Source organism: Oryzias melastigma, linkage group LG8 (assembly GCF_002922805.2).
Source record: "Oryzias melastigma strain HK-1 linkage group LG8, ASM292280v2, whole genome shotgun sequence".
In the NCBI taxonomy this organism is placed as follows: Eukaryota; Metazoa; Chordata; class Actinopteri; order Beloniformes; family Adrianichthyidae; genus Oryzias; species Oryzias melastigma.
Window position 1 is genome coordinate 1,895,107 of NC_050519.1, and position 22,162 is coordinate 1,917,268.

The 22,162-nt window shown below is 41.4% G+C and overlaps 2 protein-coding genes and 1 long non-coding RNA gene across 4 annotated transcripts in view; 1 reads left to right on the forward strand and 2 right to left on the reverse strand.

Annotated features, from left to right (window-relative positions):
* LOC112146911 (transmembrane protease serine 9) overlaps positions 1-8,639 on the forward strand; it is a 73,487-nt gene extending 64,848 nt beyond the window's left edge. The window contains exons 3-10 of one of the 2 annotated variants that reach the window (XM_024272972.2): positions 189-348; positions 614-882; positions 1,081-1,226; positions 1,304-2,387; positions 2,608-2,779; positions 5,174-5,427; positions 5,522-5,619; positions 6,761-8,639. In XM_024272972.2, the coding sequence (XP_024128740.1) occupies positions 189-348; positions 614-882; positions 1,081-1,226; positions 1,304-2,387; positions 2,608-2,779; positions 5,174-5,427; positions 5,522-5,619; positions 6,761-7,102 (2,525 nt within the window). In that variant the 3' untranslated portion in view covers positions 7,103-8,639. The remainder of the gene's footprint in view (positions 1-188; positions 349-613; positions 883-1,080; positions 1,227-1,303; positions 2,388-2,607; positions 2,780-5,173; positions 5,428-5,521; positions 5,620-6,760) is intronic. The other variant, XM_036213098.1, reaches the window with a different exon arrangement.
* Positions 8,640-13,240: 4,601 nt separating this feature from the next.
* Positions 13,241-18,049, reverse strand: LOC112146236 (5-hydroxytryptamine receptor 3C). Its single transcript, XM_024271941.2, has 6 exons — positions 17,907-18,049; positions 14,763-14,935; positions 14,518-14,678; positions 14,243-14,453; positions 14,049-14,177; positions 13,241-13,971 (listed from the first exon to the last, which is right to left on the reverse strand). The coding sequence occupies exons 2-6, from the start codon at positions 14,887-14,889 to the stop codon at positions 13,709-13,711; spliced, it is 891 nt and encodes a 296-aa protein (XP_024127709.2). The 5' UTR covers positions 14,890-14,935; positions 17,907-18,049; the 3' UTR covers positions 13,241-13,708.
* Positions 18,050-18,330: 281 nt separating this feature from the next.
* On the reverse strand, positions 18,331-19,375 carry LOC118599036. The gene is made up of 3 exons (XR_004948296.1): positions 18,733-19,375; positions 18,558-18,650; positions 18,331-18,488 (listed from the first exon to the last, which is right to left on the reverse strand). It is a non-coding gene; the product is annotated as an uncharacterized LOC118599036 (long non-coding RNA).
* Positions 19,376-22,162: the final 2,787 nt, after the last annotated feature.

The following is a 22,162-nucleotide window of genomic DNA, read 5'->3' on the forward strand; positions in this document are numbered from 1 at the left end:
GAATGCAACAATCAACAACAAAAGATCAAAAGGATGGAGGACACTGTTTAGCTCTTACTTTTTCTCAAGACTAAAACATGTTTGAGCAGAAAAAAGAAGATTAAAAAAAATCTAATTAAAAACAAGAAAACATGACATTAAGCAGTGACGTACTCCACAAAAGCCAAACTCGTAGCCTTTCTCCTCAGATTGTGGTCAACCAGCTCTGAACACCAGGATTGTTGGAGGACAGGATGCTAAAGCAGGGTTCTGGCCCTGGCAGGTCAGTCTGCAGACATCTGCACACTTCTGTGGAGGATCACTCATCAACAACCAGTGGGTGCTGACGGCAGCTCACTGTTTTCCAAGGTGAGCAACAATAATAGAACTGATCAATCATGACAACTCTGGAGCTGATTGAGGGAGTCTTTTCTCATTTTGATCTATAATTGAGATGAAAATAGTCATTAGATTAAAAAGCCTCATTACCCGATTAACCATTATTACTTTAAAACTGATACATTTCTGAATGTCTTTGGTTTCCTACTAGTTATGTCTGTAATTGAATTAAAGAAACTGCTGAGAGCAACATATGCAGTTAAACCTCACAAAAGATTTCTGTTTTCTGTCTCAGTGGCAGCGCATCTGGTGTGAGCGTGGTTCTGGGTCTTCAGAGTCTGCAGGGATCCAACCCCAACTCTGTGTCTCGAACAATAACAACTTTAATCAATCATCCGAGCTACGACTCAGTGACAAAGGAAAACGACATCGCCCTCCTGCAGCTCTCCTCACCAGTAAACTTCACCAGCTACATTTCTCCAGTCTGTTTGGCTTCCACTGGCAGCACCTTCTTTAGCGGCATCAACACCTGGGTCACCGGGTGGGGCAACATTGCAAGTGGAGGTCAGTTAGACACTGGAAAAGTCTGCTGGTTTTAAGCTATACAGACCTCTAAATAATCCTACCAGAAACCTAAATAATAATGACAAAGTTCTTTGATTTTGGTAGGAATAATTTAGATGCATCTCAGCTGTTTTTGAGTCTTAAAAACAATCAGAAGCTTCACATGTTGTAACTGGATAAATCTTTTTCTTCCGTCAGTTTCCCTTCCTGCCCCACAAACCCTCCAGGAAGTACAAGTACCGATTGTGGGGAACAGACAGTGTAAGTGCAACTATGGAGCCAGCTCCATCACCGATAACATGATGTGTGCCGGGTTACTTGAAGGAGGCAAAGACTCTTGTCAGGTAATCTGCTTTATTAATGTTTTTTCCAGATTTACCACTAAATTTTTCCTTAACTGAAAGAGTGTCTGAACTTAAAGGGAGACTCAGGAGGTCCACTGGTGATTAAGCAGAACAACCGCTGGATCCAAGCAGGAGTTGTGAGTTTTGGAGTAGGTTGTGCTCAACCTAATTACCCCGGAGTCTACTCAAGAGTGTCCCAGTACGAGACCTGGATCAACAATCAAACCACCACCAATCAGCCGGGATTTATCGTCTTCACCTCATCAGGAACAGACAGTGATCTCAGCGTTTCATGTCCAGGAGTTCCGCCAATTACTACGACCACAGCTACAATGACTGCAACAACTTATGTACCCCCAACAACTTCAACAACCACTAAACCTCAAACTACAACAACTTTTATACTCCCAACAACTACTACAACAACCACGAAACCTTCAAGTACAACAACTTATGTACCGCAAACAACAACAACTACAACAACTGGTACACCTCCGACTAAAACAACCTATGTACCCTCAACAACTACTACAACAACCACCAAACCACAAACAACAACAACAACGTATGTACCCCAAACAACAACGACAACAACTGGTACACCTCCAACTAAAACAACTTATGTACCCTCAACAACAACTTCAAACACAGGTAAACCTGCAACTACAACAACTTATGTACCCTCAACAACAACTTCAAACACAGGTAAACCTGCAACTACAACAACTTATGTACCCTCAACAATATCTACAACAACGTATGTACCGCAAATAACAACTGCAACAAGCACTAAGCCTATAACTACAACTTATTTATCCCAAACAACAACTACAACAACTGCCAAATCTACATCTACAACAATTTACGTACCCCAAACTCCAACTCCAACAAGCATTAATCCTACAACTACAAATTATTTATCCCAAACAACTACAATAACTGCTAAACCTACATCTACAACAACTTACGTACCCCAAACTGCAACGACTACAGATAAACCTACAACTACGGCAACTTATGTACCTCGAATAGCAACTACAACAACCATAATTACAACAACCACAACTCCTACTAAACCTACAACCACCACCACAAGTTCAACCACTACGACCATCATTACAACAAAAGCGACGACCCAACCACCAACTGCCGCACCCATAGGTAACCATCTGTTATGAACAGATTAAAAGCAATTTTTAGTCAACTCTTATATCTGCCTAGTATAAAACATATAAAATAACTTTAATGAAAGTATTGTGTACGTATCAGGATTCCTGTGTTTTTAGTGACTAGAACACTTGTATGATACATCTAAACGAGTCTAAATTTAAAAAAATGAGTAGCAAAGTAAGTATTTAAAGTTTGTGCCTCTTTTCTGCAGCTGTGGTTTGTGGACTGGCAAACCTGAACTCCCGAGTTCTTGGTGGAAGTTCAGTAGTAACTGCAGGTCAGTGGCCGTGGATGGCGAGTCTGCAGAAGAATGGACAGCACGTGTGTGGAGGGACACTAGTTTCTCTGGATTCTGTGCTTAGTGATGCTAACTGCTTCTCGAGGTGAGTAACATCCAAAGCTGATTGCTTAACACAGACTTGTGTTCAGTGTGAATGGCTGGCAAGTCTTTGAAGAGCACAGATAGATGATAAAAACTTAACTTGTCCTAGAGGCCAGGTCAGCCATTTCTAGGAACCAGTGAAAAGCAGAAAAGCAGATTTTCCTACAAAGATTAACTGAAAACTAGACACTTAAAAATACTGAGTATGATAAACTCAGATTAAGACATGCAAATGTAACTGTGATAGGGAGGAAAAACAAAACTTGAAACTAGAACACAAGAACCAAGAAAAACATGAAACAAACACAAAAAGCAAACCAAAGGGTACAATCCTCACAACGATAGTCTTCACATCCATCAATCCATTTTCTTCCACTCAACTGAGACTTGGTCACAAGAACAGCGGTCTGAATGAAGGTTGCCCAGACTTCCCTCTCCCTGGCCACTTTCTGACAGAAGCTTCTTTTGGCCACTTGTACTCAATACCTCACTCTTTTGGTAAAGATCCAGAGCTTATGACCGTAGGCTAGTCATGGAACAAAGATCAACTAGTAAAGAGAGAGTTTTGCATTCTGACTCAGCTCTCCTTTTACCACAGTGGACTTGTACAGTGATCCCATGACAATGGACACACTCCTGTCTGCCTGTTGATCTCACACTCAATTTTTGGCTAGTTTGTGAACAAGACTCCAAGATATTCAAACTCCTTTACTGTGGCAAGAACATTGCACCCATTCAGAGACGACTTCCTCCAATTTAGAACCATGGCATAAGACATGACAGTGCAAATACTCACCCCACCCATTTCACACTTGGCTGGGAACTAAACCAAACCCTTGCTAGAGCTTCTGGCTTGATCAAGCATATCAGACTCCTTCACGTCCCTGGCTGTGCCTTGAAATTGTTTTAGTAAAAAAATGGAAAAAGGCAATTCTGCTGGAGTGCAATATGCACCAGGAACAGGTCCAACTTACCGCCAGCTGGGTGAACCAAGCTCCCTCTGCGTTCATACAGAGACCAACCTCGATTTGACTTCCTAGACTCCATACTCACAGAACACCACTGGGGATGCAGTGTAATGCCTTCTCCAAGACACTCAGGAACTGAATGAGTGAACTCCTGTGAACCCTCCAGCCCCCTATAGAAGGTGCAAAGTTGGTCCAATGTTCAATGACCTGGACGGAAAACACACTGTTGTTCCTGAATCTGAGAAAGGACTAATGGCCCCAACTCTGACTCTCTTCTCCAGCACCTTGGCATGGACATTCCCAGGGAGACTGAGGTGTGAGATTTCCCAGTAGTTAAACATACCTTCATTTCTTGGGGTTTCCAACATGGGGTTCAGGAATTGGCACTGTGACAGTTACGAGACTTTGCGACCACAACTTTGAACAGAGCAGAAACAATAGAGGTGGAGTGCATGATCCCAAATGGGACTTAATATCCCCAGCCTCCCTCGGTACCTGTTAACAGTGCAAGACCTCCCTGACAGAGGGTTCAACCAGATTTTACCGGGAATCCTCACAGTTCTGCCAAGAGTCTTGCTGGCCTTCTTCCCCGCCTCCGGATCCAACTCACAATTAGGTTGTAATCGGTGAACAAGCCTGCCCTTCTCTTTACCCGAGTGTCCCAGACACACACCATAAGGTGTGAGACAACACAAGGTTAATCATAAATCTCCTCTCTACAGTATCATAATGGGATGTTTACTGATGGACACCAATGTGTTTGAACATGGTTGAACATGATTTGTTATGCAAAATCTATGACAAGCACAGATGTCCAACAACAATTTACTGCTTGAGTTCACATCAGGGAAGCAATTCCTTCCAGTTACGCTCCTCCCTGTGCCACTATCCTACATGCTTCAATGCCTAAGCGGGAATTGAAGTTCTCAAGGAGAAAAAAAATAATTCCTCCTTGGTGCACATTCCAGTACCCACGCCAAGAAACATCAAAATGGCAGGAGACTGTGAACTTCTATTCAGCTTATAGCCCAAAACCATAGTCAGACACCCAAACAATAAGTCCTGATGTCCAATAAGTCCTATGGTCCAGGGTTAGAATGGTTACCTTTCATTGCAAGGTCTCAGGATTTGTTCCTGTGTCTAAGTTTCCTTGAGTAAGGCACTGAATCCCGCATTGTACCTGGCTGCCTGATCAGACTCCTTCATGAAAGCTCTACCACCATCCGTATGTAATTGTGTATATGTGTATTGATGAATGGAACTGAGTATTAAGGCACTTTGGTCCTTAGGGAAGGAAAAAAAGCTCTCTCTGTTTACAAGATGTACGTTTACCATCGATAAATGAAAAAAAATGAAAATGATTTCTCTGTTTTAGATGTGCCTCCAGTTCTGATCAGTCCTGGTTGAATCCATTGTGTCTTCCACAGTTCTCCTGTGGCGTCTGAGTGGACGGTTGTGTTGGGTCGTCTGAAGCAAAACGGATCAAACCCTTTTGAGGTGTCCTTGACAGTGAAGAGCATCACTCTGAGCAACCAGACAGGCTCCAATGTTGCTGTGCTGCAACTCTCCTCCGCACCCGTCCTGAATGATTACATCCAGCCCATCTGTCTGGACAATGGAAGAACTTTTCCTGTGGGAACAACATGCTGGGCTGCAGGCTGGAGTTCTGGACAGGGAGGAGGTGAGTCTACAGCACACAGAGATATGAAACACAAATGTTCTCACAAATATCAAAGCATCAGTTATTTATATATTTTCTTTTTCTAAACGTCTAGTGGAGCAACTTATGCAGGAGTTCCAGACATCTGTGTTAGACTGTGGGACAAGTTCTACAAGTGACAGCATTTGCACAGAAATATTCACACTGGAGCAGGTAAATGATAAGAAAATGAGCCTAATAATTAAATTAACTTAAAAAAAATGTATTGATAACTTTGAACCCAGACAGCAAAGAACTGCTGCTTCCTAAACTAAAATGCGAAGTTGATTTCACAAAAAACAAGTCTGAAAGTTGAATCTTAGTAAAATACTTTTGTCTGTCAATCTCACAGCTAATGTTTGGAACCAATATTAGATTACAATAATCACACTGTTGTTTGTCTTTAATTTGTCTAAAGCCTCAGTCTCAATTACTTGGGGATATTGGCTATCTGTGGGCGAACAGGGCTCAGACCCGTATGGGGCACGCCGGTCACCCACCAACACATTCATCCCCAAGTCGTCACGTATTGACGCTTGGTTGAGGACCCCTCAGCATCACTTTTTGACATTTTTGGGTGTCCTCAACTCGCCTTTTTACTTGCTGGCTTTACATAAAATCAAGGGTCTGCATCCCTCAGGATGTAGTACCAGACGCAGTACTGGATGCGGTACCTGATGCGCACTGGTCCTCGGGACGCATCCAGTACCGGTACCCTAACCTTAACCTGGTACTGGTTCGTGTCTGATACCCTGTCCAGTTCGCGCCCAGTACCGCTTCTGGTACCGGTTTGGGTCCAGTGTGACATCTGGCCCAGTGTCGGGTTAGGATACCGGGTCAGGGTACTGGGTATGGCTACCGGTGCACTACGCATCACAGTACTGGACCGGTTCTGGTTTGCGGCCCAGAGGTTGGGGACCCATGATTTAATGGTAACAGCGAGTGGGTTAAAAAATGACAAGTTGGGTACACCAAAAACATAAAAAAATGACGCTGAGGGGTTCTTAGGGGTTCTGAGAATGTGTTCGACCCACACAAAATTTTTAAGATCTCTTAGACCTCTTAGTAAGCCTGTAGAGAGAAAATGTTCATGCACACTTTTTTTAAAGGACATGCTGCAATTGACAGGTTATAGTGAACACTTATCCAACGCAGGTATGAAATATAGGTGACCCTTTTTAAAAGCCTTGAAAAAAACTTGAAACAAGATACAGCAGCATGATGAGCTTAACTGACATTATTTCTGATGTTCACTAGTCAACTTTGATGACTTTGCTAAGCAAGCTAATTGTTTCCTCTGTTTTCCATTCCTCAGGGTGACTCTGGAGGTCCGCTCATGTGTAACCTGGATGGGTCTTGGTACCAATCGGCTGTGTTGTCATATGTAAACGGCACATCCAGGGCAAAACGGGCTACACCCATGATGGTTTTTGAAAAACTGACCAACTTTCAAGACTTCCTTTTGCGCACAGTGGGAACATTCTTGTCTCCAACCACCACCAGCACAAATGCCACCAATACTACAGCATCTACCAATTCCACCAACTCTACTTCAACTCCTCTGGCTTCAAACGCTACAGAGGGAACTCCATTTTCCTTCAGCTTCCACCTCCTCATCCTCTCTTTGTGTTTTCTAATCGTCTCACATAACAGTTGAACTTTTCCAGAATTACATGATGTGAAGTCCTCAAATTAGTTCATTTTGTTTCCTGGTTGACTACATTTTTTGTTGACATACAAAACTATGGCCGAATCAGAGTTCCTCCCCTGTCCCAACGGCTTCTCCCTACCCCTACATTTAGACCTCAAAATGGAGAGTAGAGATGTGCAAAAAGTGGATATTATTATTGCTTGATGACATCATCAATAATCGCTGGTCACCTAGGTTAGCGCGTGACTGCCAGGGCTCAGTAAAATAAAAAAAGCAATATCAGTTTTATAACTTTATAAAGAAATGCAAAATTAAAAAGCCATTCCTTACATTTAAATGTAAACTTGTGTGCATCAGAGCACACCCTCATGAAGAACCGCATTAGATCACCCTACAGGCATAGCCATAAGTCACTATGACTCGTCTTTAAAAAAACAAGTTCCCACACCTCTACCGCTCCAGATGCCCCCACAACAGGGATGAGCCAGAGAGGCAGGGGGAGGAATTTGGAGGTGAACAACAGTATGTCCATTAATGTCAAAGAGCCTGTTGTTCTGGTACTGTTGGACCTAACATCAGCGTTTGACATGGTGGACCATACAGACCTGTCTCTACTAGAGCATCACGTCGGTTTTGTGGTGACTGGTTTAAGTCTTATTTACCATGGAGAAGTTTTTCGGTCAGGACTGGTGAGGCATCCTCATCTGTGGCTCTTTGGTCCTGTGGGGTACCTCAAGGTTCTATCCTTGGCCCTGGTCTTTTTTCTCTATATCTGCTGCCACTTGGTTCTGTCGTTGATGGTAACTAAAAGTTTAATGTAGACTGAACAGATTTTTATGTAAATTTTTATGACATCTGTTGTTTTCCAGGAAGATTTACTCAGTTTCTAAATTGCAATACTCTGCAATCATTTCTTTAAATACTGGTAAAAAGATGTTTTTTACTTTGTGCAATATTTTGATGCTTACATTGAATTAATTCTTCATAGTATTAGCATATTAATGTTTTAACATTTTTCCTGTAAAGATGAATAATTTATTTCATATATAAAACACATATAATAAAATAAAATTGTGACTCTATGTATTCATGAATACAACTGTTTTATATTGTTCCTTTTTTAACAATATTCCATTTGATTAAGGCTGAAATTCTTAGACTCGTATTGAAAACTAGAGTTGAACTGAGAATTTAAACTGGAAAAGTTGAGGACCAGAGCTGGAGAATGCTGGTTTGATTCAAGCTATGCTGTTCACCTTTTGACACATCCCATCAGGGGTCCTCACATCAAATCACCTTTCACTGATTTGCATAGGCACATCTTCATATTTTATCCACAAACATTAAATAGCAAAACGTTGGGGAAGTATTAAATATTGACTAGTATGAACTGTTTTCATTATTTTGTTTGTGAGTCGATCCACAAAGCAGCAAAAGTTTGTGGGTGTGGTCAACTTTGTCAAATTCGCTATAATTTTTCAGCGGTCGAGGGCAATGACCAAAACCCGCACCCCCAGGCTCAGATGTGATCCCCTGCTCCAGCTATTTCTGATTTATAAGGTTAGAACAGTTCTCTTGTGTTGCACGCTGACGTGCAGGAAGAACCTTCCCTCTCCGTTTATTTACTCTGTCATGTTGACTTTCTGCTGCAGCTGCAGGTCAACAATAGAAAACTTCAATTGATTCATTATTGATTGCTGAAAGAACAAAGAAGCTGCTTTACATGTTGAGAGTTCAATTAAAAATATCCATCAAGGTCTGCTGTGAATTTTTGTGCTTCTACATTTATGTAAAGAGCTCTTCTGTATAAACTAACAGTCATAACAGTCAAACATACGGCCCGCGGGCCACATGCGGCCCTCCAGATAGCTCCAATCATGAAGGGAAAAAAATGAAGCATGTTGGGGTAAAAAGGCAAGTTTCTAGTCCATTCCTGTGGCAAGTTATGGTTATTTATAGAAATGGCTGCAATGTGGAATTCTGCCACTAGGGGAAGCAAAAGATCAAGAAATAAACAGCATTTCTTTCCAAGGGCGTGAAACATCCATCCGGGTAAGATGCAGTTAGATTCTCTGCCAGCCTCACCACTGTTAACTTGATATAAAAATGATCAGGTGTGACACCACAATTACCAAAATGTCGCCAAAAAGACAAAAACAACAATAGCTCTAATAACAATAATAAGTGATTAGACTATTAGGTTGTCTGAGGCATTTTTTCCAAATGAGAGAAAAACAAAACAAAAACAAAGCTACAGGTAGATTATGACATCTATAAAGAGAAACTTCACTTATATAATTTACAACTGAGCAATGCAAGAAAGTCCTATTTTTCTGAAATTATTACCAAAAACTCCCATAATCCTCGGGCCTTATTTAATATAGTCGACAGGTTGACAAAACCCCCTGTGTCAGTGGCACCAGAACTTTACTCCACCAAAGCCTGTAATGACTTTGCCAAATTCTTCAGGGACAAAATCATAAACATTAGACAAACAATTGTTTCACCAACTACAAGTTCAGGATATGAACCCTATCCACTAGAAACCAGTATAAACCCAATGGCTCAGTTTCAACCCATAAACAGTAAAGAACTGCAGGACATTCTATGTCAACTGAACTACTCCTCCTGCTGTCTGGATATTCTACCCACAAGCTTTTTCAAAAAAGTTTCAAAGATCCTGGAACCAGCCCTGCTCCAGATTGTCAACTTGTCGTTAACATCTGGTGTTTTCCCAGAACCACTGAAAACAGCTGTAATCAAACCTCTCCTAAAAAAGGACAGTCTAGACAAAACTCAAATGAACAACTACAGACCGATATCAAACCTGCCATTTTTAAGTAAGATCATTGAAAAAGCTGTTTTCCATCAGTTAAATGAATTCCTAATAAATAACAACTGCTATGATGTCTTCCAGTCCGGCTTCAGACAGAACCACAGCACTGAAACGGCTCTGACCAAAGTGACTAATGACATACGTTTGAATACAGACAGTGGAAATATGTCAGTGCTAGTTTTACTGGATCTCAGTGCTGCGTTTGATACAGTCGACCACGCAATACTACTCAGACGACTGGAAAACTGGGTGGGTCTCACTGGGCCAGTACTAAACTGGTTCAAAACGTACTTAGAAAACAGGAAATATTTTGTGTCAATTGGTAACTTCACTTCTGAGCCAATAGAAATTACATGTGGAGTGCCCCAAGGCTCCATCCTGGGACCACTTCTATTTAACATCTACATGCTCCCACTGGCCCAGGTTATAAAGAACAACAACATTAGTTACCATAGCTATGCAGATGACACACAGATATATATTAGACTGACACCAGGAGACCGAGGCCCTGTACAGGCTCTTGGTAAATGCATTGAGGACATTAATGACTGGATGTGTCACAACTTACTTCAATTAAACAAAAACAAAACTGAGGTTATTGTCTTTGGGGCTAAAGAAAAAAGGTTAGACGTCACTACAGAGCTTCAATCTATTCAACTAAAAACTACCAACCAGGCCAGAAACTTGGGTGTAGTGATAGACACAGACCTAAATTTTGATAAACACATTAAGGCAGTCACTAAATCAGCCTATTATCATCTCAAAAATATCTCAAGGATTAAAGATCTGATGTCTAAGCAGGACCTGGAGAAACTAGTGCATGCTTTCATCTTTAGTCGACTTGATTACTGTAACAGTGTTTTTACAGGACTACCAAAAAAATCCATCAGGAAACTGCAGCTTATTCAGAACTCTGCTGCTCGGGTTCTCACAAGGACCAAGAAAGTAGACCACATCAGTCCAGTTCTGAGGTCTTTACACTGGTTACCTGTCTGTCAGAGGATAGACTTTAAAGTTCTGTTACTGGTTTATAAAGCTTTGAATGGTTTAGCACCAAAATACATGACTGACCTCCTGACCCAGTATGTACCAGCCAGACCTCTCCGGTCATCAGGATCCGGTCTTTTATCAGTTCCTAGAGTCAGAACTAAACATGGAGAAGCTGCATTCAGCTTCTATGCTCCACAGATCTGGAATAGACTTCCAGAAAACCTTAGATCTGCTGAAACACTCAGTGTATTTAAATCCAGGTTAAAGACTCACCTGTTCTCAGTTGGATTTGATTAATATGTATTCAAAAGTTTACGTCCGCACTTTTTATCTATGCTTGTTTTAAATTAAAATCTTTTTACTTTCTTTTAATTTTATTTTAATGATTTGAATGATGATGAATGACATTTTTACTATTTCTTTTGATTGTTTCTTTTAATGTTTTATGTAAAGCACTTTGAATTGTCTCTGTACATGAAATGTGCTATACAAATAAACTTGCCTTGCCTTGCCTTACAGATAACCAGATGATTTCAAATTATTTGGTTCTTATGGTACAGGTCCAACCCATTTGAGATTAGATGGGTGAATCTAAAATGAGTTTCCAGCAGCCAGACCTCAGAATGCTCTTAATTAAGTCTGATGAGCCACTTGAACCTGACCGCATCAAATAAAGCTCTGCAGGTCGGTAGAAAACTGGAACACCGCCACCCTCGTCCAGCTGGACATGGTGCTGCAGAGCAATTTAGGAGTGGTAAGCATATTAAAGGTCTCCTCCCTTTTGATTAATTCCCTGATTTGATTGGTTTGTAAAAATATGAAAGTTTTGCAACAGTTCTAAACATATCTGATGTACAACAGACGAGTTTTGTTAAATAAAGCAAATTTCAGTGTTGGCATGTATGTTTAAAGACCCACTCTGATGAAAAGAGTGTTTTTAACAGTTTCTTTTAGTTTTTTCTGCTCACATATATAGAAAATTAAGATTAAACTAAAGTTTCTGTTGTGAATAAAATACCTTTTGAAAAAGATGGTATGTGTGATGCAGAAAACACACTGGGTAGGTCATCTGAGACATCTGATTATCCAGTTTAAACTTGGATAACTTGTGATAAAGAAAAAAAATAGCAAAAAAAAATGTATCAAACTATTCTAACCAATAGAACGACTGAATAACAGCTGTTTATTTAGCAATGGAAGTCAATGGGATTTTGGTTTCGTAAAGGTACTTCCTCTTTGAAACCCCAGGGGAGGGATCACTCAGTCCAGTTCCATATACAGTCAATGGATGTACACTAGCAGAAGAGAGTGTAAGCAAAGATTTTTTTTAGGTATGTAACAGTTTTGTTGTTATCATTGTTTTTATTTCATTTAAAATATTGCTTATTTTCATTTTCAGTGCTTAAAGAAGTTTGTGTTGATGATTTCTTAATCTTTGTCAATAATGAAACCAATATTGACTCAGACGTTGAGGGGGCAAAGCTTTTTGCTAGCCCCCCCATCTCCCCACGTAGCTCCACCCCCACCAACAGCCCCACCCACAACAGCTCAGAGGTGAATTTCTATTCAACTCCTGGCGCTCTGCAGAAATTATGTCATAGAAAATAACCCATCCATCCATCCATCTTCCTGACCGCTTCTTCCCTTTCGGGGTCGCGGGGGTGCCGGAGCCTATCCCGGCCACTGATGGGCGAAGGCGGGGTACACCCTGGACAGGTCGCCAGTCTGTCGCAGGGCCTCAATCACACACACATCCACTCTCACATTCACACCTAGGGGCAATTTAGAGTCACCAATTAACCTATGAAGCATGTTTTTGGACGGTGGGAGGAAGCCGGAGTCCCCCGGTGAAAACCCACGCATGCACGGGGAGAACATGCAAACTCCACACAGAAAGGTCCCAGCCGGGATTTGAACCAGGGCCTTCTTGCTGTGAGGCGAGAGCGCTAACCACTTGCGCCACCGTGCAGCCCATAGAAAATAACACTTTTTAAAATTATTTTGACTTACAAACCACTTGAAACACTTTGAAAATCGATCAGAATATGATCAGAGTGGGACTTTAAACACAGAGTTACGTGAGTTTGTGGAATGTAACAAAGACCATATTTATCTCTTTGTCCTGATCAAATTGGTAGGAGTTTTGAGTGCTGAGGTGATGTTTGTTCATAGTTGCTTTGTTTTGGCCTAAATCATCAAACTATGTGGAAAAATGATTCACTGAGCTGGAGTTTTGTGAAACTGACACTGATTACTTCAAGATCGATTGTCTGGATACCAGATATCGCCATGAAAGAGGAGTGAGTTTGTTTAAAAATTATTTTTCTTATTTTATAAACTAAAACAAAAAGAATATATAACATGATCGATTTAAAATATTCTCAATTCTTAAGTGTTTTGTTTATGAGTCTGTTTCAGTTGAAATATTTCTCATTAATTTATTGTTTTTTCTCAACATAACATACCACACCCATCAGGAAATTTTTTATCTGTTTTTTACTTCAAATTTTATTTTTTCACACTTTTTTCTGTTTCTCATGTTCTTTGTCACTTTTAAGGTTAAATTATTCTATTTATTATTTAATAACTTTTCATTTCTGCTTAGTCCCAAGAACGCCATCTTCAGTTTATTCATGGGGGGTGAGGGGAGACGTCCTCTGGATGCAGCTCCTGAAAAAACTGTTAAATCAGTAAAACACCTTTGACTTATTTGTGATATTTAGATTTCAACTTTAATGAGAGAATGTTCCTCCATAAATGACGAATGTGAAAAACAGCCTCAAAGGTTAAGAATTAATCCAGCTGATGCACAAGTATAAGAAAAATATGACCACAACTAAGAAATAACAGAGAAAGAAGACACAGTCTATTATTTTAGCCGTTCTCCTCAAGCGTCCTTCCTGTGCGTTTGGTTTGTCCTGACGTCCAGCTTCCTGCTGCGCCGCTCTCACTTCCTTCAGGATCCCTCTCAGATGGTCCTGCAGTCCATCCAGAGGTAGGACCTTCTCCGCTGGTTTAACCTCCGTTTTCTCTAGAACTTCTTCAGGCTCTGAAGGAAACACAAAGACAAATGCTTTTCTTCAAGTCACTCTGATTCATAAATAAAAAAAGAGACTAAAGTTGAACCTTCACGACTGGCGGAGTCTTGCTGAAGATCTGAAGAGCTTCGACCAGAGAAGTCTGCGAGGAAGCCCACCAGCATGGTCTCCAGGAGACTGAGCCACACCACGGTGAAGACAGAGACACAGTAGCTGGCTGGAATGAAGGTGCAGAGATGTTACAGGACCTGCTGAGACCGCTTCCAGAATGTGTCCGCTCACCGATCATTGGAAGTTTGTCTTCAGTTGAGGGCAGGATGTCGTTCAGGATCAGCAGCAGGACAGAGATGGACAGCAGGATGGTCACTTTGAAGCCCAGCTTCTCTCCACTGGACGCACTGATGAAGAATGAAGCCAGATCCAGGATGAGAAGATAGAAGAGCGGCAGGATCAAGTTGATCACGTAAAGCATCGGCTTCCTCTTCAGTAAGACCTGCAGAAGATCCGGTTAGACGCAACCTTCAAGAATTCCAGCATTTTCCCAGACCTGTCTGTACCGTGTATCTGAGTTTGCTGACGCTGATGTTCCCGTTAATGTGATCATACAAGGAGACCTCCATGTTCTGCAGGTTCCACTCCCCCTGGGTGATCATGAACTCATCGGACAGACTTGTGATGACGGAGCTGTTCTTGGCAGGGCCCAATTTCAAAGAGCTGGCTGTGGAAACAGAGGAAAACTGTTCAACAAACGTCAATCAGGTGTCAGAAGAACCAGCAACTCGCAGGTCTGCGGGTATGTTACTGTCATAGCTCGTGGAGGAGAAGGTGATGTTGCAGTGCTGCACGTCAAACGGGAACAGCGAGAGGTTCAGCTGGCAGGTGGAGGTCAGGCGCTGGCGTGTGGTCGTTACCATCTCACCGCTGGACATCAAGATGAGCAGCGGATCTGATCGAATGCTCCCGGTGTCCGAGGCGCTGAAGAGGCAAATGGAGACGTGAGGGTTCTGCTCAACAAACACTTTCCCCTCATCAAGTCCCCTCACCAAGAGTGGACGCTTCCCCCTGAGCCCCCTCATCTATCCCTTCACCAAGGCTCTTTGTCTTCTCTCTCTGTGACCACTCTGTTTTTCTCACTTTTGAGTACTATGGATCTGATCAGTTGGACTGCAAATGCAATTGATCAATCTTCCCCTCCATGAGGAGTGGGAAAGCGATCCCCACTTTTCCAGGAAGTAAGGCAAGGCAAGTTTATTTGTATAGCACATTTCATGTACAGAGACAATTCAAAGTGCTTTACATAAAACATGAAAAGAAACAATCAAAAGAAATAGTAAAAATGTCATTCATCATCATTCAAATCATGAAAATAAAATTAAAAGAAAGTAAAAATTTAAAACAAGCATAGATAAAAAGTGTGGACGTAAACTTTTGAATACATATTAATCAAATGCAGCTGAGAACAGGTGAGTCTTTAACCTGGATTTAAATACACTGAGTGTTTCAGCTGATCTAAGGTTTTCTGGAAGTCTATTCCAGATCTGTGGAGCATAGAAGCTGAATGCAGCTTCTCCATGTTTAGTTCTGACTCTAGGAACTGATAAAAGACTGGATCCAGATGACCGGAGAGGTCTGGCTGGTACATACTGGGTCAGGAGGTCAGTCATGTATTTTGGTGCTAAACCATTCAAAGCTTTATAAACCAGTAACAGAACTTTAGAGTCTATCCTCTGACAGACAGGTAACCAGTGTAAAGACCTCAGAACTGGACTGATGTGGTCTACTTTCTTGGTCCTTGTGAGAACCCGAGCAGCAGAGTTCTGAATAAGCTGCAGTTTCCTGATGGATTTTTTTGGTAGTCCTGTAAAAACACTGTTACAGTAATCAAGTCGACTAAAGATGAAAGCATGCACTAGTTTCTCCAGGTCCTGCTTAGACATCAGATCTTTAATCCTTGAGATATTTTTGAGATGATAATAGGCTGATTTAGTGACTGCCTTAATGTGTTTATCATACATTCTTAGCTGGATATGTGAGTGACCTATGAGGCAAGTGGTGCATTCTCTGCCCGTGGCAACTCTCCCTGAAAGATGTCAAAGATGTTTACATCATTGGATTAATGATCTCCTGCTGTCTGCTGATTGAAACTGGTGGAATCTGGAAGAACTGGAACCTGGTGGAGCCGCTCACAGCAAAAGTGGGAGTGCTTTGCGATGGGACACTGAGAGCCGTGCTGACTCTGACTGAAAAATTGAATGGATTGGAGGCCAAGATCGATGCTCTTTTGACCTGCGTGTATCGTAACGAAGTCTCCTTTGGGAAGATGGAAACCAGCTTGGAGTCGGTTATGGTTCAACTTGAAGGAAACCATGAAAAGGGACTTGGATTAGTGACTATTCCACCACAAAGCACTACTTGTGGACTGGGTTTAAATAATCCTCTCTAATCGGACGTTCCCTTGGACGTACCAAAACAAATCCGCTGAAAGTGTGATGAGCAGAGCTGGTTGTCATGGAAGCCCACATTCCTCCCCTCTCCACGACCTTCTCCCTAGTTTACAACGCCTTGGTGAACTCTTCTTACTCCCTCAGGCTATGCCGTGATGCGCAGTGCAATAACGCACGGCTAGCCTGGCGTGGGGGCGCTGTGTGTGGATTTTTCATCTTTTTGAATGAATGTTGCTTAAATGTCGATGTATTTTTGCTTCTACTGCAATCTATGCTTTGACAGGTTGATTTTTGAGATCATATCCTGAACTTCCTCATGGATCTTTTCTGGGCGATTAGCACTTCCTGATCTGAGCGACTGCTTCCCAAATCTGGACAACTCTTTGGATGTGTTGCTCTACCACCAGTTTCCCTTGGTATCAATAAAGTTTATCGTCTTATCTTGTCTTGTGCAGGTCTTCTGGTCTCTAATCCTGGTTCTTCCACGCTGCTTGTCGCAGTCCGATCAGATGTGTGGATCCAGCCCAGCAGTGAGGCTGGAAACAAGCAGGGTGGTAGATTCCAAGGATGAGTGTTGGAGACTTCTCCATCTCCAGTTGGATGGAGGATGGAGGTCATCACATTGCTCACAGGAACAGCTCTGTCACAGAGCCCATGAAGCTGGTGCGATAAAGCCTGCTATGCTAGCCATCACCCAGAGTCCAGAGGAGCTAGCGAGTGCTTGCCTATGCTGCCCTGCAGGGGTTTGGCTGTCTGTCACATGGAAAGCTGCCACAGGTGCCGTCCTAGCGGGAGTGATTGTGCCAGCTCCATGACTAATGATGTTTTTCTTATTTTCAAAAGAATCAATAGGACAAAGATCCTCCTGTTAATTTTTTTCCCCCTCTCCGGTTAATGCAGGCCAGAAATTCCTCAAAGTGGGCTACTGACAGACGGAAATGTTTAAGCTGTCAGGCGCAGCTCCTGCTGTGAGATTGACGTACACGACACCAGGAGAGACTCTGAATGGTCTGGTGAACCCAGACATGTTGACATGTTTGCCAGCGCCTCAGTACAACTCTCCAAAATATATAAGTCCAAGCTACTCGCTTAACATCATCCATGTTTTCTGTGATGTGGCAACAAATGAAGTCCAGAAAAACGTTGGCGTTTGCTCTGCAGCTGGGACTTCAAGACGTTGAGCAATAAATTTGATGTGCATCAAGAGAGAGGCTCCAGATGCAAATTTGACGCACAAATTCCATCCAGTGTGAAAGCCTCATAAGGCGAGCTGGGTGGATGAAACTCAGAAACTGTGGAGTCGTGTTCCTCTCAAAAGTTGGACAAAGGACCTGCTTGATCCACAGGGAAGGTCTACATCTGGTTAAATGCTGACTGGAGAATTATTTTCTCAATTATAAACCAATAAAAAATGGAAAACAATGACAAGTCTATGACTGACAATGGACTTAATGAAACACAACTACTATTTCAGCACTTCAGAAGACAAGAAGGTTGCTTACTCTTCGTCAATGCTCACATCTGGGACCCAGACGAGTGACTTTAGGATCGTCAGTTTGTCGATCCCGCAGAAGTCCGAAGGATTCCAGGTCAGGAATTCATTTTTCCAGCGCTGATTAATAAAAAGATGACAAACATTAGAATCATTACAACACTGAGTCAGTGGAGTCCCTGTTGAGAAGTCTTACAGTTTCTATCCAGACTTGGCTGGTGACCGTCTGAAACTTCTCATCCTGCAGACAAGCACAAGTTATGGAGCTGGCAAACATCCCTCCTGCTATTAAACATGAATTTCCAGAAGAAACTTTTGACTTGGCCCACTCTAACCTCTGATCTTAAACCTTAGGAGTTCAAATCTAGTGGCTAACGAGTCATAAAAGTTGTACACTGACCAGCAGAATCTTTAACTGAGACACTCACCACATCCATGATGCCATACATCACCATGTCTAAGGAGACTTTTGAGGTTTGGTTCCAGCTGTGCACGGGTCTCATGACCTGGAGAACTTGACTGGACGTTGTAAGGTTCAAATAGTTCAGCAGACCATAATATGAGCAGTTTGAGAGATGAGTGCCTGGAATGCCTGCATGGATCCAGTTTGAGTTAAATGAAAAAAATCTGATTTAAAGAGACAGTAAGGGTCCTAACTCACCAAACGTCAGGAAAACGAGCATCCGGAGAGCCGCCATGGCCGAGTGCTTCAGCCTCAGCCGAGGAAAAGCCTTTATAGGGATCCAGCTGTTTACTGAAGAACACCGTACAAAAGTGAAAGATGGATCTGTTTAATCAAATCATTGAGGAGTAAAGAATGTTCTTTGTGTTCTGACCTTTGAAAGACACACGACCCGACCATTTCTATTGTGGTTCTGCAGCTGCAGTTAAAAGTCAACATCTCCATCAATGAAGAGCTTACATCACCTGCAGTCAGCAGGTGACTGCAGTCCCGGGCCACGGACACCTGAAACGCATTTCTGATACACATTCCTGAGTCATGATCATCAAACAGACGCCTGAAACACGTGCATAAAACATACACATTAAACACACACCTGAATTATGTCACCGAAATTGACACCTTCAAATATTCAACATTTTGAAGCAGTGTGAGGTGCAGATTCAGTGAACAGGTTCATTTGTGTAATAACCCTAATTAAAAAAAACAAAACAAGAGAAGACGTTTGTGATTAAAGTCAGACTGAAAAACGGTCGTGTGTTTCATGGAGACAAACCATACCTGGACGCTCCATCCAGAGGATGAGAAGGTTTGACGATTCAGATTTTCTCCAGAAGCTCCACTTGAGATGAAAGGAAAGCCCAGTTAGCTTTAGGGTGAACAAAACACACCACCTGACCCTTGAAAATCTGTGGTGCTGGGCTGTGTTGGGTCATGAAAGGACTCCACAGGCGAGCCGGTTGGCCTGGATGCTGTGAGGTAGCCCCTGCTAACCTTTGCGTGTTCTTCGATGAAAAAATCTCAATTGAAATTTTGTCCTTTTAATGAAAAGTTGTTCTCTATGTGGCTTCAATATCTGGCAGGAAAGAAGGAGCCTCATGAGCCTTAATACCTTCTATTCTCGTCTTTACAGTATATGCATCTTGAGTGGCCAGTTTCACTCTCCCTCTGCTCCTGCCAGCAAGATAATTTATAGCTTTGTTTTTCAGTGGAAAATACTGATTAGGTCCTTGAAGGACCCCCTAACTGGTTTCAGCTGGATTGCAGCTGTCATGGTTCAACCCGCTATGTCACTCTTCAACCACCAGAGGGAGCTCTCACCTGAGTTTTAACCACACCATCTGTCTTCACCTGGACTCTGATCATCATCAGCTGTTTCCCATCTCCTCATCAGTGCCTCAGTATTTAGTCTTCTCACCTTGGCTCACTGCGAAGTCTTGTTTTGCCCTGCAAACAATCTGAGCATTCTACCGATGTCCTATTCTCTGGTATTTGCCATCCTGTCTCGCTCCTTGTGTTTGACCCTTGCCTGGACTCTGATTACATTCATGTCTTTCCCTTTCTCATTAAACCGTTTGCACATGGATCCAAACATCTCAGCCTCTTCATCACAGTAGCTCCTTAGGATTGAATAAGTGGCTTAATTCAATTTCAATTTCATTTATATAGCCCAATACTACAACACAGAAGTCTCAACAGGCTGGTAATTGTCTAAAAAACATAAAATCACTCATCAGATATAGACAATAGCTGGTTGCTGAACTGAACTCAATTGAACTGAGAAAAAAAAATGCAGTTTCAAGAAAAAAGAAGAAATCTCTGGGAAGTCCACATGACAGAGGGATCCTCTCCCAGGATGGAGAGGCAATGTACCAGGACTGTTACAGAAGAATTAGCTTTGTTAACTCTACAACTACATGTTTGAACAGTGTAGCAGTGGCTCCATCCAGATAGAACTGGGACAGCTGGGGGCGTGAGATGAACTAGAGGCGAGGTCCACAGCCAAAGGCAAGAGCACAGATGAGGCACCTGCAGTCTAGAATCTGCGTTTTATACAGCACCAAGCCCAATTTGTCACAGATTTTCAGTTTGATACTTATCCTTAGTTAAAACTAAATTGTATAGGTCTCATTTCACTATGTTACAACAACTATGAGGCTCACGAGTTCACATCTAACTCAAGATGTCTTGAGATGTCTTATCTTGTTGTTTTGGTGCGGTGTAGAGCTGCTGAAAGGCTTGGTGTGGTTTGCTGCCAACTAGTAAAGAGTTTAGGTGGAACAGAAAAGAAAGACACTGAACAGCATCTTTGCTTATGGATTATTAATTAAATATCATCTTGGCAGTATTTTAAAGCAATGCAAGTATTACGATATTTAACTGAATTGATATTTTCTTACACACTAACTTTAACCTTCCGCAGGTTGATCGTCTGCCTGAAGAAGGTCCCATTACAGACGCCCACGCTCAGGATGGGGGGAGGTTCTGAAGCTTCCACTCACATACTCACAAAAAATGAACAAGAAAACAGATTTGGGGCAAAAATGAAAACTTGAACTTTGCTGTTAAATAGTAACACAGGTGCAGCAAAAAGAGTCGCTGATGCTGCATCAGCATGAAAAAAAGGTGTTTGTCCTCCAGCGCTTTCAAAGTGAATTAAAATTTGTAAAAATGTTCACATGGAGTGAAATTCTAGGATCTGAACATTCATATAGCCAACTGTCCAGCTATTTCTAAAGGCCTCACTGGTGCTTTTGTGGCTGTAATGAACCTCTTTTTGTTTACCTCAAAAAAACAAATATTTGTTCAAGATAGCAGGTTTGTGATCAAAAAGATAAGGAAGAACCTCAGTGCAAGGTTTTGTAAATAATACTTTTTCAAAAAAGTACATGATGTGTAGGAGGCTGATTTTCTGAAGGGTCACATGAGGAAAAGCCTGTAATTTACTAACCAATCACATCAGACCTGCAGTGTCCACACATATAAAAATATGGTTTTCACTGAGGACTGATAATGACTGCAGAGCACTGGTCTGGTCCATCCATGTTTTTTTTTGCTGTGACTAAGAATTATTTATGCAAATTGTTCGTTTTCTGAAGTGCCTTTTTTACATTATTATTTTAAAAACTGTTTTCTTTCCACATGTTTTACAATAGATACAACAGAGAGTATTTTATCAAAACTACATGCAATATTTAGTCTTTAAAACTAAGAAGAGCGTTGATATTTAAAAACAAAAAATAGTTCTATGAAATACTTTAAAATGTCGATTGTTTTCGATCCAACAAAACAAAGTCCTTTCTAAAAAAATGCTTTCATAGATAAATGTTTATTGAATTTAAAATGCAACGGATTTTGCTTTTATTTTTAATTTTTACATTTGAATTGTAATTTTTTATACAAAATTCCAAATTGTAAAATGTATTAAATGTATGATAAAATTGGAAAGAATTGCATTCTACTTTGAATCATGTTGTTGATCTTGTTGATTTTCTGCATTATTTATAATTTTTCTATTGCATATTTAGCTATATTCAGTCTATTTTACTTTATTTTGCTATTCTATTTTATTTTACTTTTATTTTATTTTATTTTACTTTATTTTGTTATTCTATTTTACTTATTTTGTATTTTACTTCTGTACGGACGCTGGTACTTGAATTTCCCTGAGGACCTCCAAAGGGATTAATAAAGTATTTTCTACTCTATTCTGTTCTATTCTATTCTATTCTATTCTATTCTATTCTATTCTATTCCATTCTATTCTATCATGACTCAAAAAAATCCATCAATTTGCTCAGAAC

Bases quoted from the DNA above. Each gene is read 5' to 3' on its own strand.
- LOC112146236 (XM_024271941.2), bottom strand. From the start codon at position 14,889: ATGTCCAGCGGTGAGATGGTAACGACCACACGCCAGCGCCTGACCTCC. The intron at 14,679-14,762 runs GTAACATACCCG...CTGTTTCCACAG, and splicing joins CTCCTCCACGAGCTATGACA to CCAGCTCTTTGAAATTGGGC. The intron at 14,178-14,242 runs GTGAGCGGACAC...CCTTCATTCCAG, and splicing joins AGACAAACTTCCAATGATCG to CCAGCTACTGTGTCTCTGTC.